Below are 17,866 nucleotides of genomic sequence, written 5' to 3'. Positions count from 1 at the left end.
GACGTTTGTGACATGAAGAAATCTCAAAATGTTACAAATTAATGTGGTAACAAGCTGATTAATTATGAGTAATGTTACAAATTCAGGCGTTTGAGGTCACAAAAACTTGTTCATGTGAGCGTTAATCTCCGTCTATTAGTCTTTGTTTTGCTGCTTCTTTAACTTTTAACCCGTCAAAGCCATCGCTGCTTCACTTTGTGGGGCAGTCGTGGATCAGCGGTTAGGGTGTCGGACCCGTAACCGGTGGATCGCTGGTTCGATTCCCTGTCCCGGTGTCCATGGCTGAGGTACCCTTGAGCAAGGTACCTAACCCCCACTGCTCCCCGGGCGCTGCACGCGGTCGCCCACTGCCCCGGGTTTGCTGTGTGTGTGTGCACGTCACTTGGGTGGGTTAAATGCAGAGAACAAATTTCGTTGGAGTGAGTTCCCTCCAATGACAAAATATGTCACTTTAATCTTTAATCTTTAATCTAAACTTGTTAGCAATATAGTTTGAAGAGCGGCTGTTCCGCGGCGCGTTGAGGCGTAGACGAGCGCAGAAACAATCCTCACACAAGATGGAACAAAATATATGAAAAGAAAAATATTTCTCTTTATTGCTCAGGCATGTTGTGGAGAGAGATGGACGCTCTGCCTGCAGTAGTAGTTGTACTATATATTGTCATGTTTACCAGTTATTTGCCACGCCCCCATCCAGGCCACACCCCTTGTCCTAATGTTTAAGACCCTCCCCTTTCACCTTTTTTGTTCTTTTGTTCTTGTCAGCTGGTTTTCGTTCAGTCGTTGCACGTGGTCCTCTACTCGCTGTCAAGTGATTCGCTGTGACCATTCCAGTTGTGGGGAAGTCCCGCCCACTTTCTCGCCGCCGGACAAAATGGCCACCACATTCCCTTTGAGATTTTATATTAGGTGATTTTAACTGCTGCAAACTGACAGAAACTGAATTTTGGTGTTTGGTTTTTGAGTCTAGTTTGTAGTTATGGTCAGGAAATGAAGCGCTTAGCTCGTTAGTATCCAAACTGTGTACTTTGTATGTACTTGGAGGATTAGCCACCAGGGTGCAGACCAGCTTGTTCCCTGTGTGTAACATTCATGTCAGGTCAGGAACTTTGAGCTTCTTCACAGTTTTGTGTTAACTGATCAGTAACATTAATGTTCTGCAACGAGTTCAGTCGTTCGAGTCAGGTTGACTCATACGCTGTAAAATGTTAGGCTCATTTTAAAAGACATCCTGCTGTCTGTAAAATTAAGTTACTGTTGGCTGGTGTATTTTTATCAGCACGTTAAATATCAGTTATACTGACTTCACCCTGCTGTCCGTTCATGTCTACTGACATCGTGGAGCTGACAGTTGACGGTTTAAAAAAAAGTCTCCTTTGCTTTGTGATGGGTTGTGTTTGAGAAAACGTCTGAACGGAAACCTGTGAAAACACATCTTCTTGTTTCTCCAAAAAAAAAATGGAAGGTTTCACAAAACTTCAGATGTTGAGAAATCCATTTTGAGGACTTTTACTTGGTCATCTGTGCGAAGCTCGAACAAAATGTGTTTTTGTCCAGCGGCGACTTGACATTGACACAAAGTCAAAGAGAAACGTGGCGGCGATTTCTCCATTTGAGTCCCAACACAAAACGTAAACGCTGCTTTCCGTTGTCCTGTATATACGTTGTACTTTAATTAGTTAGAGGATTACATAGTATGAAAGTCTGATTTTGTACAGATGTTCATGTATGTACAGAACCAAATAAAAAAGAAATAAAGTGGACATGTTTGACAATCAGAGTTTGTGTTTTATGCCAACAGATGAATTCGTGATTGATTAATTCATTCATTCACACAGAAAGCATTAAAAATAAGATAAACATTTCAGTAAATGGCTTTAAGGTGGAATGTGACTTCATCCTAACTTAACGCTGAGAAACAGAACATGCTCATGTCAAATCTTTTTAGTTTTCTTCAGTCGTACAGAACAAGAGCAGGAAAATCTTAAAAATAATCTAATCGCTGTTTTAACTTCCTGTCATTAGGTTCAGATCAGGTCAGGACATTCAAATGATGTGATTACTCAAAGAAACAAAGAAAAGAAGGCTTCTGGCACAGATCAGCAGTAACAGAAAGCAAACACGAGTGGAGTTTGGGATCACATAAGGGCCAAAAACATCAAGAGTTGACAAAATGACGGGGTAATAGTTCCAAAGCCAGTCTGTGCAAAAGTCTGTTAAAACATTTAAGTATGTGAAAATACGGGTGTACACAAATTTTATCAGTTTAGCTTACAGAAAACATCTGCAAACAGACTGATAGCCATATTTCCCACACTCCCAAGTCTCAAAACTTTTAAATGTACTTTCTGAAAAGGCCAAAAATACTTAGTTTGTGCTTTTGAATCTGCACACACATTGGAGAAAAGCTTTTAACTTTTAAAACTAACAAGAAAAAAATGTGGTAATTGCAAGAAAAACACTGTTACATTAAGAAAGTGACTGTGATCTGATTAGAAAACAAAGTGTAACCACGTCCAGCTGCTCTTCTGATTCATCCACACTGATTTCCAGAAATCTGAAAATGCAGTTTATATATTGGACACTTTGTGGAAAATCTAAATTTCTCTCACTGTGAGTATTTTGACTCAGCGTAGCAGGAAAAGCTCTGAACAGTTAGGCTAATGATTCATTTTGACAAGCTATTCATGTTACGGTTAACGACAGAAACATTACATCACAACATTCATTTATGACAATAAATAATACTGCTAATAATGTTTCCACCGCAGCTGTGGACAAATGAACGTAGCACAGCTAGCACTACCGTCGAACGACTGGAGCTAATGTTAGCTCGCTCAGGTTAGCTAGCCAACCTCACCCAGCTAACGTTAGCTCGCTCAGGTTATCTAATCAAGCTCAGCCAGCTGACAGGTGGAGGGTGGATGGTATTGAAGGTTTCAGTTAATGTTGTTTGCTTTGTTTCATTTAATATCATCCATCATCGGCTTGCTGTATTAGCTGATGTTTGTAAGCAAACTTGTGACAGTTTATAGTAACAAATTTTTAAACATCCTAATTTAATGTTTTTTTTAAATCAGCTTATTAATGTTATTGTTTTATTTTTTGTTTTTTACTATTATTATCTGTGACCGTTAGCTTGGGATGTTATGTTAACTTTTGGGCTAATGTCAGTCACCTGCTAACAGCTAACATTAGCTCCTGATACTGAACCATCAAGTATGAATTTTATTATCGCTCTCAATAACGTTAGCTAACACTTACAACTGTTAGCAAACGTTAACTTTTAACTTGTGTAACTCGTGTTAACTCTTGTTACTCTTGTTTTCATTCTTATAGTCATAAATACATGTCGTGATTTAGTCTCTCTGCTTGTCCGTAACAATGAATGTTGTTAGCAGTCCAGGATCCAGCTGCAGTCCTGGTCTGATGGTGAGGACTGGACCTGGACATCCTTTAAACAATGAGCTGAATCAGAAAACCTCCAGCGCTCCGACTCTACAGGTAACAGCTTGAGTCTGACTGTTGTGGTTTTTAAAGTTGATCCTGATATTTGGTAAACTGAAGATCTTCAAGTATGACTTAAAGTGTATTTCTTTATACTGTAACAAATAAAACAGATGTTGTGATTCACTGGCTCCTTATGACTCAGGTGTTCACTGGATATTTACAAAGTCATCTTCAACCTGCTATTCTCGGTCCCTGAAGTGTTTGTGATGTGTTCAGGGTCCACTGATGTTGTTCCTGCGTGCGAGGCGCAGGGCGGCGGCGCTCTGTCGGCTCTGCAGAGTGTTCTGGACCATGTCCTTCCACTGGTCGTCTGAGATCTCTCTGGCCCATGACGGCACGCAAAGAGACGGCAACGCAACGGCAGCCATCGTCCTCTTCACCAGCTCCACGTGGTCTGCCGGGCCACACAGGAAGTGATGTCAGTGGATGGGAAGTACTACAGAAGGTTTACAAATTTATATTTTCCTTCTCTGTTATTTTATTTTTATATTATGACAACATAAGATTTGTATGGAAATTAGGAAACTAGAAAAGATAAAACTGTCTCTAGATGCTTTACAGAGACCCAGAGCCTGAACCTTGAGCAGGACCCGGCTCACAAGGGAGAACCATCCTGCTGAACATCGACTTAAAGGTCCAAGTGGAGAGCTTTAACCTTTAACTAAATCACGTGGATATTATGTTAACACAGTCATAAATGAATCACTGACGTTTGATCCAGTGACGTCTGCAGGAGCAGCTAACAGTCTGAGCGTTCGCCGGTTCAGACAACGCGGTCCCACAGTGTTGAAACCCTCCTTTTTAACGGATGAAGACTCGGGTGTATAAAAAGGTCTTTAAAACGCTGATGCAGGACACGCCTGAAGAAGAGACTCAGTTTGAGGTCCTGTGAACGCTGAAGAGTTTGTTTTGTTCTGAGACATCAGCTGCGCACGTCTAAAGATGTGTTGTAAAAGAAAAGTTCATGTTCTGTCTCCTGTGAGGACTGCAATAAAATGTGTTTGTTTTAAATATTTTCTTGATCTAAACAATCTCATTTCTAAGAAACAAGAAACGAAGAAAGATCTAAGAAACAGTACGGGAGCCCGCAGAGGACAAGTGGAGGTCTGACCTGCGTCCATTGGGATGGAGGCTCGGCTCCTCAGGGCCGCCGCACCCTCAGGGTCCTCTTCCTCATCGCTGTCTGGAGGAGGAGCTTCAGGGAGGTGAAGACCCATCACCTGCAGGACACAGAGATGAGTCAAATGGTGATGTGTACACACACAAACAAACAGTCGTTTTTCCATCACGTTTGGGGACATTACATTGTCTTTCATTCATTTCCTGCTGGCTTAACCACCTCCTGACCATAACAATAGACATTACCTGCCTCAGCCTAACCTTAAAGCAACTCTTCACCCAAATATTTAATGATTTACGTTGTGGGGACTTGAGCTTTGTCCCCACAGCTACAGGAATGCACACGCACACACACACACACACACTGTGCAGATGTTCATGTTGTACTTCACTACGTTTCTCTGGCAGCTTCGGTTACTTTACAAATGAAGATTTTTAAACACAAACACATGAAGAGTTTACAAAATCTGATGATTTATTCTAAATCAAACTCCCCAGCAGTTCACACAGCAGAGCTGAACCATCAGTCCATCAATCAATACCTGATCAGCGGTATTGATGACGTGTTCAGTGTTTTGTCCTGTAAAGACGTGTGCTGGATGATCTGAATCCTCTGAATGTGTTTGTGATCATGTTGAGCTTTGGACTGTTGGTTGGACTGAACGAACCCTGAAGGAGTCACTTTGGGACCACATGTCTCACTGTTAATATAAGTTATTATATGAGTTTCATGGAGAAAACAAGCAGCAAAGAATCATCAGCTGCAGCTCAACCAACTGCAACAGGAACCTCCTGCAGGAGTCACAGTTAACTGATCTGAGGTCAGACAGAACAGGACAACAGTTGAGTGAGTAAACTGTTGCCGGGCAGAACTCACCTCTATCCTGTGCTGCACCTGCTGCAGCTGCTCTGTGTGGGAGGAGGCGTCCTCTCCGTGCTCCTCCCCCTCCTCCCCCAGCTGTTCGCTGCTGTTCACACCGTCAGGCTCCTGGTTCAGAGGCTGGTAAAAATATCCTCCACTGTTCTCGTTCTCCTCCTCCTCCTCCTCCTCCTCCTCTCCATCCAGCTCCATCTCTCCCCCCTCCTCCTCCTCACCACCGCCCTCTCCTCCACTCCACGTCGGCAGCAGAGCTCCATCAGTTGGCCCTTCGTCCTCCCCCAGCTCGTCCTCAGAGTTTGGTAAGACTCTCTCCGGTCCCATCGCTGAGCTCCACACTTCCATCCACAGACAACACTGACAGAAAGACAGGACAGAGGTGGGAAGGAGAGACAGACAGGGTAGAGAGACAGACATTCATTAAGAGGACAGGAAGGTGTGTGTCAGCTGAGGAGGAAAAGCCTTCATGTTTGCTGTAAGGAACTAAAACATGGAGGACGTTCCTCCGTAAAGCTAAAGAGAGACAGACTGACACGAAGCCACACAGTCTGCAGGTTATCGGTTCTGCACCCTCTCTGATGAACCTGACGGTCAGGTAGATGATGAGGATGACACAAAACACCTGGAGCGGCTAACAGCTAATGAAGCCGACTGCTGAGTATTCCTGACTGGCTCGTTTTTATCCGCTTATTAAACTCTTCTTCTTCTTCTTTTCCTCCCCACCGTTTCATGTCCAGAAGATGAAGAAGAAGAAGAAGAAGAAGTCCTCCAGAGGACCTGTTTAGTCCCTTACCTGTCTGTCTGTCTGTAGGTCTGACTATACGTCTGTCTGTTCCGAGCTGTTAGCCGGCCGCTGCTAGCTGCAGCTGCAGGTCAACTACTTCCGATTACGTCACGACACGTATCGCATTTTTTAAAAATGAAGAACTTTATTAACAATAAAAAGGAGAAGGTTAACAGAAACATTCAGTTACTATAACAAGAAATCTAAATAAATAAATATGCATTACGTTACAGAGTTCTGTTTTTGCTGACATTTCTCATTTCTTGCTTGAGTTTATTTTATATTTTTATTTTACTTTGTTCCCCGCCACCCTGACGGAATAGAAAATGAATGAATGAACGAATATTTTACTTTGATTTCGTAATTATATAGACTTCTAAATCTACTAAATATCAAAATAAATCTATCAGTAAATATATAATAATAATGAGATGATTGGCCTAAACACAAGGCTTTTTAATTAAAGCAGTGAGTGTTTTCATGTTTTGTCTTCATAAATTTGCGGTATTAAAGGAAAAAGGTGAAACTCTTCATGATTGTGTAGTTGGATTAAACTAAGTCTGATCCAGCATTAATTTACTAAGTATGATAAAAATGACTGAGATCATTTTTCTTGGTAAAACAAATGACTAATTTCTTTCTAAATCCAGCCAATAGAATATACACCTCTCCAACTTAGATTAGTTTTTAACTTAAAGTTTATTTGTATAGGAACAAATACATTTAACACTACATCTTCCACAGCACCGCTAAAACGCTTTCAGGCTTCAATGAACAATCAGTGATGATACCAGAAGGTTTTTCCTAAAATATAATCACTCATGTCAGAACGTTACAAACACAGATCCAGAACAATAATACTGTAAGAATGGTCACAAATCACTGCAGGAAGTGAGCAGTAATGCACCAGCAGGTGGCGCTGTTGATCAGAGAGTGTGTCACGTGTTTGAGTGATTTCTTCTTCAGCTCAGTATTTGTTTGACTTTTTGAACCAGAGTTCTTGTAAACTTTCTTAAATTCTAAACATAAATATTCTCTTCAGTGATGGAAAGAAAGACTTTTCATCAAATGATTTTTATTACAGAGAGACTGCAGCTTAGATTTTAAATGTTGTCATCACGTGTGAAAGCTACGGGGAAAAGTGTTGTCCTTTATGTTTTTATGGTTTCAGGTGGCCCGTAGTTTCTTTCGAATTGATCTTCAAACACAAAGCGCCAAATGCTGCAGAAAGAGCAGCAGAGATACTCCAACATGAAGCACATTTCAGTCAGACAAGTCGCCACTCAAGGCTCCGACCTCATCATCCCCTGCAGATACACACACTCACATGAGAAAACACTGCGGGTGGATGCTGGGGTGGAGGCGAGATGGGAGTTCTGTGCAGCTTAAACTGACCATCAAAACGGGGAGGGTGTGTTTATGTTTAAGTGAGGCAGGACACACTGTGCGCGCGCACACACACACACACACACACGAACACAGTAATCCCAAGGTTAGGAGGACGTTGTAAAATGGATCAAATGTAAAAGATATCAAAGAAATAAAAATAAAACACCTGATTAACTCTTGCGAAATAAACCATAAAATGCGATAAATGTTTATTTGTAATGATTTAACCATTATTTTGGAACTCAGGACCGGAAGTTGTATCAGGTGATTTGTTGGTGTCATCTGAACAGACACCAATGGATCAATCAATAGCAGCTGCTGGATAGTAATCAATAGCAGGTGCCACTGATAGGCAGATGGAGCCAAAGTCCGTTTAGTTAGAAGATGATGACGACACAAACGAGGATTACGACGAGGCTCAACGGATAGTGACGTAACGACTGTAAAGATCGTCTTTTGAAGAGGGGGACTCACTCCGAACATAAATAATTTTATGTTTTTATGGGATATGAGCTGCAGCAACGTGCGGTTCTGTACGTTATAATATGATAACATTTCATCTTGTGAACTGCAACAATGAACTGCACAGATGATATTTTTATTTTGAAAAATACAGACAAGAGCGTAACACGAGCTTAATCTGACTTGTTTTATCCATTATGGTTTTTTTATTACTATATTTTCTGATAGCCTACTTTTGTTGTCCTTACAAAGTTAATTGATTTTTTGGCTGAATGTATTAAAGTGCACAATAAGTACATAATTAATGGTACTAATTAGATGTCTAATATTTAATATTTCCATATGTATCAAATCTAATATAGACATGTTTTTTTTTAGAAATCTTTACAACACACTCCATAGTAAATATATGACATATATATTAATTTATCAATTTCATTTTAATGAAACTTTTTTCTTTATTTCATATGAAAATGGAAAAAAATAATTTGACAGAATTCTTCATATCTCAAGGTCCACTTTTTATACTTTACAGCGCTTTCGACCACATATTGCTTGATAAATACAAAACTAATAGAATAATGAATGAACGCAACATTATCAGATAAACAGCCTACTTTACTTTTTGCAGTCCGTTTAACGGGTTTGTAATATTTTTCATTGGTGCTCATATGTGTTGTTATTATTGAATTATTGCAGAGAATGTAAATGTAACATGTGACTTTGTTATGGTTGCTGTACACACAAACCCTCTCTCTGGTCTCAGGAAACTGATCAGAGTGAGCCCTCTCTCCTCTCTCTCCTCTCTCTCCTCTCTCTGGTTCTCATAGTAACGGTCACCTGCAGAAACACACCGGGACTCACGGAGCTCACACCGACCGACAGACCGAGCCCCTGCCCGGCAGCTGGACACCGACCCCCCGCGTCTCTGCTGCTGCCAAACCCGATCAATCGATACCGGGATCGATCCACTCTGATGTCCGCCGCGTTGGATCAGAACCGGCGCGTGGCCTGCGGTGGGATCAGAGGAGCCGAAGCACCGAATGATGACATCAGCGTGTAAAAGTCCCGATCATCCGCGCGTGAGCTGACCGATAATTTGTCAGGTTAATTGATCCTCTTATTGCAGCTGCAATCAGAGCCCGAGTTCATTATCGACGAGCTGATCAGGTGATGAGTGTGATCAGCTGATCGGTTCATCTATAGGCCTACTTTAGATTGCTTATCGATTGGCTCCGGTGTGTTTTTACCTGAACTCATTAGTCAGTTATCATGATTTATGACGTTGTTAAGGATCATCAACACGCAAAACCGGAAGGATCAGTAAAGTTCTCTGATTAACACGTGAATAAGAACACAAACACGCGGGTGACCTGCCGTCTTTACTCTGCCTCCCACATAATCACACTGATCACATATAATTATATTGATAAAGTTGTGCTGTGAGCAGAGGAGGAAATGAAGAAATGTTTTCATCAGTTTTCCTCCTGCTGTGGAGACTTTCAGCTGCCTTTCAGTGTCATGCACTTCATGATTAAAGTATAATAAGCTTCTGAAGTGAAGTACTTAAAACCTGCAGTCTCTCTACCATCCAGCAGGGGGCGACTCCATTGCTTTCAAAAACACGTAATATAAATGTTTCATTTACAGTAGTTCTCAGTGAGAGATTGTACTGAGTCAGAGAAGCTAGACTAGACAGGAAGTGATGTCAGAACTTTGGCCTTGAGCCCAACTGATGTCACATGGCACCAGCCAATGGGAGAGTTCAGTGCAGTACCTGCATTTCACCAGCAGAGGTCAGGTTTTCTGAGTTTCTGACTGGTAGTTTTTTCCCAGGTGTTCCCAGTGATCCCAGTCCTGTCCAGGATGCTGCCAGCCTCCATCCAGATCACGGGGGAGCTGCTATCGGCGGCAGAGGTTCAGGACATATGTGAGAGTCTGAAGGAGGACAGCGTCCGGCTGCTGTCCGTCCGCGGCTGCCAGCTGTCTGATCGCGACTTCGGACGCGTCTGCCGCAGTGTTGCTGAGTCACGGTCACTTGCTCAGCTCAACCTCAACCTGGGCGTCGTCTCCAGCATCAGCCGGACTCGATACCTGGCCGACGCCCTGAAAACCAACCGATCCCTGCAGACTCTGTTGTAAGTACACACAAGTGTTTGTTTTACTGCCCTTGATGGACCTGAAAGCTCCCTGACTTTTCTGAATGGCTGTTAATACGAATGCTGACAGAGCCAATATTCTGAGGCTCAGGTGACAATGCGATTGGTTTGTGAGACTCTGTTCCCGCCCCATCCAGTCTCCATGGCAGCCCGCTGTTAGACGCTGGCCTAGTGATGTTGAACTCGGCTCTGTCGACCCACCCGGCGCTGGTGTGTCTGGACTTGGGAGACTGCATGCTGGGAGATGAGGCCCTGGGTCTGATCTGCTCGATGCTGCCACCGGACGGAGCGAAGTCGGGTAAGAAACCCCTGAAAACCTCCTGGAGGACAGCGGGCTCAGACACAGTTCTGCTGGATGTGGTAAAAATCTACACCCTGACATGGACCTGTAAACCACCTACCGACATCATGACGACCATCCCGGGGCACACTGCAGCATGTGGACTGAACATCTGAGCTCTGAGCTCTGAGCTCTGACTCACTTCCTGCTTTCGTTCCTTCCTCACCGAAGAGATGAAATGAAAGCGTGGAAATCAGAGTTGTCGATGTGTTTGAATCAGACTGAGAGCAACAGCAGGTCTGATGAAAGCACTTGGAGAAGGTGGATGGTCTCCTGAGACTCTGTTATTTCAGGCTCAGATAACCTGAATTCATCGGCTCGGTCGTCCGCACGCTGCAGGATTTAACACTTCACGGTGAAAATAACCACGACAAGGGTTTTCCAGCAAATCAGATTTTAATCTTAGAAGCAGCTCATGATGAACTTGTTGGGATTTAGTAATAAAAATCAGTCAGACATGAAGTTTCAGTTAGAATCATTCTGTAGAAAATCAACACGTATCCACTCACTCTACAAAAGAGAAATCAAAATATCATATCGCTCATACGAGCGCTGTCATCTTGTTCTGATGATGTCATTTGGACCCAGATTCTGTCAAATCGGACCGCATCACATAAGAACGTCTTACAATGACAGGAATCCTCTTTGGGAAAAAATTATTTGACATGTGCTTTGAGTTTTTAGTTTGTCTCATGTCCCATCTGCTGATATGAAGCGGGGGACTGTACTAGCTGTATTGCAGCCAGCCACCAGGGGGCATCCAGATGTTTGGACTTCACTTTTGAGGCGCTCTCATGTTGTCCATCTTTATATCCAGCCAGAAGTCCTGACATTGTTGTGTTTGTGCTGTCCGCAGGTCTGAGGGAGCTCACGCTGAGTGCTAACCCAGGAATCAGCTCCAAAGGCTGGGCTCGGCTTGCCATTGCTGTGGCTCACAGCTCCCAGCTCCGAGTGCTCAACCTGGACTACAACCCGCTGGGTATCAGCACTGCTACAGCACCGCTGCAAACTGTGCACCTCATACAGAAAGATACTGAAATACAATGTGCTTCTCAAAGAGGCTCTGAAAACAAAATCAAACCAATAAAAATGAAAACTGTAGTTCAAATTAGAATATGAAAAATATGAGAAATCACCTCACAGTTAAAAAGCATAAATTATTACATTTAAGGCTTAAAAGCATAATAAATGCTGTTTTAAATTAATTTCACAGACTTCACACAACATGAAACTTCTACATATTTTTACATATTTTCCATTAAGGACTTCTACTTTAACATAGTATTTTAGTTAGTATATATAATAGTATTTTTGGTCTACTTTTTGCACTTCTGCTGCAGACGGAAACAAAACAAATACATTCACAAGGATTTATCTTTGACTTCCTGTTCACATAGCTGAATGCTCTGGATTGGACAGAGCTGCAGATGTTTCCTCACAACAGTGTGACACATCAATAAAGTCTTCGGTTAAGTCGGGTTGGTTCAACCTGATGTAGTAAACCACTTGTTTGAGACAAATCAAACAATTTTAAGTTCAAACTGAATGAAGAACTGCTGGGACTGGGCAACGGTGTTCTGGTCCTGGTGGTGAATGTTTCTGGATCTGATTTCAGGTGATCAGATTGCAGGGATGCTGGCGGTGGCCGTTGCATCCAGCAGAACCCTGGAGGTGCTGGACCTGGAAGGGACCGGACTCACCAACCAATCAGCACAGGTCAACCAATCACAGTGCTCTGTGTCTCTTCTTCTTCTGTTCTATTCACCAGTGTCGCTAACACAAGCCTGAGCCGTTCAGCTGTTTGTCCAGCAGGGGGAGACATTGATTTGGATACACAGGAAACCTTTACCCTCACCTTCACTTCGAGCTGATCCTGCATCAGTGAAAATGACTGGTGTTGTGAAGTTGTGGCGCTTAGTTGACCCTCGAGTGAACCTGGCGAGACCTGAAATAGAAATTATTCAATCACACAAGTAGAATAGAAACAGCAGAACTTGTGTACAGTGAATCAAACTAAGACCAGAAATAAGTGGGAATTATTACATATGTTATGTTTTTGTCAGTTCAGCCAACGCAGAGAGGAGCAGAAAAGCAGTTCCAGAGTTTATTGGTTTTTATTTCAGTCATCATCAACAAAGTCTCATCACAGTAACAAAAACATCCAGGCTGTCAGAATCAAAGAAACTTTATTCAGTCAAAACGCAGCTTTAATCATTGCGATGTGTTCATTGTCATAAATCTGACTGATCCATCATCAGGTTTGCTGCTCTTTGTTATCACTTTGTTACAGTGGTGGAAAGTAAGATAAGCACATACACTAAAGTACTGTAGTTAAATACAAAGTTGAAGTACTTATGCTTTCATTGTATCTGCTACACCATTTTTCCTCTATTTTTATTATAATTCTTTGGCCTATAGATTTCTAATCTTGGTTGAAGCAACTGTAACAAACCAATTTCCCCCAGGGATCAGTAAAGTATTTCTGAATCTGATAGTGATAACTTGATCTGGAAGTTCACTCAGAAGCTCATCCGGTTTATGGTTTTTAGTTTTCTATCTAAAGTAACGCTTAAAGTGAACACTGACACAAACAAAACATCTGGTGTTATTAGATGTCATTATTCAGTCGATCACACCCCATTGACAGACAGGTGGAAAACTGGGCTGGACTCTGAGCAAGTCCTGGTCCTACTGGAATAATCTGGCACATGATGTGTGGGGTACCACAAGGATCAGTATTTGGCCCACTTTCTATTCAGTCTGCACACTGCTGTTAGGACAGATTTTTATAATCAGAATCAGAATCAGAATCAGCTTTATTTGCCAAGTATGTGTGACCATACAAGGAATTCGACTCCGGATTTTTCTCTGTCCTGTGCACCATGCAAAATACAATGAAAATACAATGCAAAAAATGAAGAAATGAAGAATAAAGTATTTACAAGAAATGGAAAAAAAAAAAATATATATATATATATATATATATATACATGTAGTGCAAACAGTGTGATGGTTCACACAATGGCAGGTGGTTTACGGGGAGATCAGGGAGGCAACCTGGGGGAAGAAACTGGTTTTGTGTCTGGTGGTCTTGGCATACAGAGCTCTGTAACGCCTACCAGAGGGAAGCAGATCGAACAGTTTGTGTGCAGGGTGTGAGGGGTCTGCAGTGATGCTTCCTGCCCGTTTTTTGACCCTGGACTGGTATAAGTATAATCGACATACTTGCCAATAATCAGATGGTACTGAACTTTACATTTACCTCCTCCAGGTGATCAAAGTTGAATTAATGACTTCATTATCTCTTTATCTATAAAAATTGTGTGGGTGTGGTCTCAGATTGTGGCCTTCACACTACAACACCACATTAAATCGTTCAGCCACACAGGCCAATGCAGCCGTGTTGCTGGACCTTGTGTATAAATACGTTTTCTCTGTTTTGTTTGTTTTGACTGATGCTGGTTTCTGTGTCCAGGTGTTCTTGGACATGGTGGAGAACTACCCAACCAGCCTGCGGGTTCTGGTCCTGTCGGAGAACGACATCAGTCCAGAGCTGCAGCAGCAGATCTGTGACCTGCTGTCTGAAGGAGAGGATGATGATGATAGAGAGGCCACGCCCCTCCAACCAGGCCCCGCCTCCAGAAATGCCCTGCTGCCCATCAGAGACAAGTACCAGCCAATCAGAGACAAGTACCAGCCTCCCGCCTGGCTCCCCCACAGCAGTAAGGGCTGAACACTCCCCCTGTCCTCCCCTCTCTGTCCCACTTCCTCACTGGTCCCCAAAATCAGCAAGTCTGGTTCATATGGCACAAAACCAGTAACGAACTAGTAGGCTGGGTTTACTTTTCCAGTTTATCACACTGGTTCAACTAGTCCAGGTTATGCTCCTGGTTCTAATGGTACTGTTTTTCATACTGGCTCCGTTGTTCAAGAGTCAGTGCTGGTTCTATCAGCCCAGTTTACTCCACCAGTTTGTGGGTCCACTTTATCATGCTGGTTCCACTGGTAGAGGATACCATACTGGTTCTGCTGGCTAACAGTTTATCATATTGGTTCTACTGGAATGGAATATCATGCTGGTACCACTGGTGTTGTTTACCACGTAAGATCATATATGTATTTGTACTAATGCTGCACTCATGTCAGCCTCATTCTGTCCCAGTTGACCTTTTATGATCCAGGTTCCGTCCCTATTAACCCAATATGACCCCAGTCTGTCCCAGTTGGACCCAGTATCAGCCTGGCTCTGTGTGTTTGGTGTCCTCAGTGACAGTAGGTGGTTTTGCGTTGTTCTGTGTAATAGAGGTGGTGTGTAATTCTGATTAAACTGGTTTTTATCTAATCCCAGTTAAAGGGTATTCAGTGTTACCAATAATGAATATTCATAAGAATCTGTCTCTTGAAGACCTGCTCTTCTTCTGTGGTTCTCCAGAGCTGTGTGGTCTTAAGTCCTGGTCTGAACCTGGTTCTGGTCCAGAGCAGGTTCTTAAAGGTCCAGTCAGATCAACATTTAAAAACAGTTATGTGAGATGAAATCAGTTCACTTTAAAAAATAAAATCTCTGCAGCCGTTTGTTTAATTGATGGAGCAAACGAAATCAGCATGACAGCTCGTTTGGCAGTTCATTACCTGGCGCTCGTCTGTCCGAGGACAGACGGCAACAGGAGACGTGTTGAACAGTCAGTGAGGACACAACAGGTCGTCACACCAGTACGACGTTTGATAAACTGGAATCAAGCTAACCTGATAACTGATGGCTTTCACACCATCTTCAGGACCCAAACAAATAAAACACACACCGACTGGTTAGCATATTAGCATTTCAGTTGCAGTAGTTTACCAGCTAGACATGTGAGTACTAACTGCTCACAGGGCTAGCTGCTTGCTAAGAAGAAGAATCACTTTATTGACAGTATATATATTTTTACACACACACACACTGAATTCGTCTTCTGCATTTGACCCATCCTTAGTTGAACACACACATGCAACACCCTGCAAATTACACACAGTGAAACACACACAGGAGCAGTGGGCAGCATCAAGCGCCCGGGGAGCATATTGGGGGGTTAAGTGCCTTGCTCAAGGGCACACAAGACAGTTTGTGACATGGAAAATCTTGACATGAAAAATTACTCCATCCCCTTGTGTGAATCCAGTGACTGCAGTGATTTGACTCTATTTCATTACATTTGTTGACATTTTGAAGTGGCCGTGTGACTGAGACTTTACAAATGAAAGAGAACAGAGGAAACAGTAAAATTTCTGATTTTATATGTTAAGTGTATTAGAAATCAGGTTTTATTTCAACATTTTCCAGTTTTTAGATTGATTTTCATTCAAGGAACAGTTCAGATTTTAGTGAAATTATCTGCTTTTTCTCGCTGATTAAATTTTCAGATTGACTCCACTCTGAATACTACAGCCAGTCGCTGATGAACTTAGCTTAGCATAAAGACAGGAAACAGCTAGCTTGGCTCTGTCCCAAAGTAACAGCTCATTGATTAACATGTTGTCTGCTTCATGTCATTTGGACTGAGTCTAAATAACAGAGATGGAGTTACTTTGACCTTGTAAGCTACTAAACTTTGTAGAAATAAAATAGTTGACTAAATGTTGAGTATGAACATTTATCCGTTTTTTACAGAAATGAACTGAAACCCACGTCTATCTGATGAAAGGATATCAATCAAAAACTGATCACTAATGTAGACGGTTCATAGTTAATGGTCTTAAAAGTGGCAGTCTGGTCCTTTAAATCTGGTGAGAAACTCTAAACGTATTGTTCTTTGACCCCACAGACTCCAGCCCCCAGATGGTCTTGCTGACATCAGGTCTAGGTGAGAGCCTATTGGCTGAGACTGAAATGTGACTCCTCTCACAAACACACCCACCTTCCCACTATTTTCACTTTTTTTTGTTTGGTTTGAATGTTCCTGGATTGTTTCTTTGCCCTGCACTTCGCTGTCAGATCACCTGATAGGTCGCAGCCAATCACATGCTCTGCATGGTTTGACGTAGCACCCGTATAAAGACGAGAACAGAGTGAGTGGCGGCACAAAATAACGCACCAAGTGGCTTCTGGACAGGTGTTTGTTCAGCAGGTGTACTGTGTGTCTCTGATGAATGTATGTTCTGCTCACCTGGTTTGCTCTGCTGCTCTGATGTCAGTAATAAAACTGTTTACAACTTCACAGGAACCAACGGCTCTGAGTCATCGTTCACCTCAGGCAGAGAGCTAACAGTGCTAAGTGTTAGCTAAGGGGCAGGTGAAGGTGGTGGTATGAAAAGATTTTTCAGCCTAAAACCTTCAGTGTGTTATGTTTATAATTTGAGTGCACAAATTCATTAACTTAACGATATGTACAACATTGGCACACATTTTATTAGAACATAAAAATGTGTTTGTTCAGCATTTGTTTGATACTTTATTCGGATTATTAATGATTCATATTTAGAATTAAAATGTTTCTCAGTGTTGGACTGTGTAGCCTGCCAACTGTTAATGTTTATTCACATCAATGGTAATAATTATTGATCGTGTGTGTGTGTGTGTGTGTGTGTGTGTGTGTGTGTGACGGTGATCACTTTAGCACCACACTGAATGCAACCTGCTTCACCTGTGGTTCACCTGTTGCTGCGGCTTTCGTTTGGCCGACTGTATTCTCAACGTGATGAAACTTCTCAAATTTCCCTCGGGATCAACAAAGTATCTATCTATAATCTATATCTATATTCATAAAGTCAGCCTGACATCCGATCACGTGCTCAGTTGCAGCTGACAAATGGAGGCAAACCGTAAGAACAAAAAACTCTTCTTCTGCTTCTTCTTCTCTTCTTTTTAATTCAATAGAAAAGAAATGAAGATAGATTTACAGAAGTTGAGTCCAGAGAAATAGAAGCTGTTGAACAACCTACCAGGCTCAAGTTCAAACCCATAAATTAGCAGAAAGTCCAGTGAGGACATGTTGGACGTGTCTCCTGCGTGAGTCCTGTTTTACCTCTCAGTCTGTTGTATGAAGCAGCAGCTGACAGCTTTCAGAGCTCATTCACAACTTTATTGCACACAGTTTGTTATAAAACCTCTCAGCCAGAACATCACATTCACTGATAAATTACACCAATAAATTATGTCTTAAGGCTGCAGCATCAGTTTTAATACAGTGAGGAAAACACAGGCGGACCCAACAACACGTCTCAGCTGTGCCACATGACGTGTTAAAGAA

At 42.3% G+C, this 17,866-nt stretch overlaps 2 protein-coding genes across 7 annotated transcripts; one reads left to right on the top strand and one right to left on the bottom strand.

Annotated features, from left to right (window-relative positions):
- Nucleotides 1-1,651: 1,651 nt before the first annotated feature.
- Nucleotides 1,652-6,438, bottom strand: mea1 (male-enhanced antigen 1). Of its 4 annotated transcripts, none has more exons than XM_046403035.1 (4): nucleotides 6,331-6,438; nucleotides 5,507-5,870; nucleotides 4,622-4,730; nucleotides 1,652-3,904 (listed from the first exon to the last, which is right to left on the bottom strand). In XM_046403035.1, the coding sequence occupies exons 2-4, from the start codon at nucleotides 5,849-5,851 to the stop codon at nucleotides 3,723-3,725; spliced, it is 636 nt and encodes a 211-aa protein (XP_046258991.1). In that variant the 5' UTR covers nucleotides 5,852-5,870; nucleotides 6,331-6,438; the 3' UTR covers nucleotides 1,652-3,722. The 4 variants fall into 4 exon arrangements, with proteins under 4 accessions (XP_046258991.1, XP_046258992.1, XP_046258990.1 ...); XM_046403036.1 differs by having other exon boundaries at nucleotides 5,507-5,863; nucleotides 6,300-6,402; XM_046403034.1 differs by lacking the exon at nucleotides 6,331-6,438 and adding an exon at nucleotides 6,040-6,244 and having other exon boundaries at nucleotides 5,507-5,863.
- Nucleotides 5,675-16,840, top strand: lrrc73 (leucine rich repeat containing 73). Of its 3 annotated transcripts, none has more exons than XM_046403029.1 (9): nucleotides 5,675-5,808; nucleotides 8,972-9,223; nucleotides 9,978-10,279; nucleotides 10,438-10,598; nucleotides 11,497-11,619; nucleotides 12,256-12,356; nucleotides 14,116-14,362; nucleotides 16,442-16,480; nucleotides 16,612-16,840. In XM_046403029.1, exons 2-9 carry the CDS (start codon nucleotides 9,185-9,187, stop codon nucleotides 16,659-16,661), a joined length of 1,062 nt encoding a protein of 353 aa, XP_046258985.1. In that variant the 5' UTR covers nucleotides 5,675-5,808; nucleotides 8,972-9,184; the 3' UTR covers nucleotides 16,662-16,840. The 3 variants fall into 3 exon arrangements, with proteins under 3 accessions (XP_046258985.1, XP_046258987.1, XP_046258986.1); XM_046403031.1 differs by having other exon boundaries at nucleotides 8,972-9,247; XM_046403030.1 differs by having other exon boundaries at nucleotides 16,442-16,840.
- Nucleotides 16,841-17,866: the final 1,026 nt, after the last annotated feature.

This window comes from Scatophagus argus, chromosome 10 (assembly GCF_020382885.2).
Source record: "Scatophagus argus isolate fScaArg1 chromosome 10, fScaArg1.pri, whole genome shotgun sequence".
In the NCBI taxonomy this organism is placed as follows: domain Eukaryota; kingdom Metazoa; phylum Chordata; class Actinopteri; family Scatophagidae; genus Scatophagus; species Scatophagus argus.
This window is presented reverse-complemented; position numbering and strand designations above follow the sequence as displayed.

Bases quoted from the DNA above. Each gene is read 5' to 3' on its own strand.
- mea1 (XM_046403032.1), bottom strand. From the start codon at position 5,923: ATGTCTGTCTCTCTACCCTGTCTGTCTCTCCTTCCCACCTCTGTCCTG. The intron at 4,731-5,506 runs GTGAGTTCTGCC...TGTGTCCTGCAG, and splicing joins AGGTGCAGCACAGGATAGAG to GTGATGGGTCTTCACCTCCC. The intron at 3,905-4,621 runs GTCAGACCTCCA...GTGGCCCGGCAG, and splicing joins CTCCATCCCAATGGACGCAG to ACCACGTGGAGCTGGTGAAG.
- lrrc73 (XM_046403029.1), top strand. From the start codon at position 9,185: ATGATGACATCAGCGTGTAAAAGTCCCGATCATCCGCGC. The intron at 12,357-14,115 runs GTCAACCAATCA...TTCTGTGTCCAG, and splicing joins TCACCAACCAATCAGCACAG to GTGTTCTTGGACATGGTGGA. The intron at 16,481-16,611 runs GTGAGAGCCTAT...CTTCGCTGTCAG, and splicing joins CTTGCTGACATCAGGTCTAG to ATCACCTGATAGGTCGCAGC.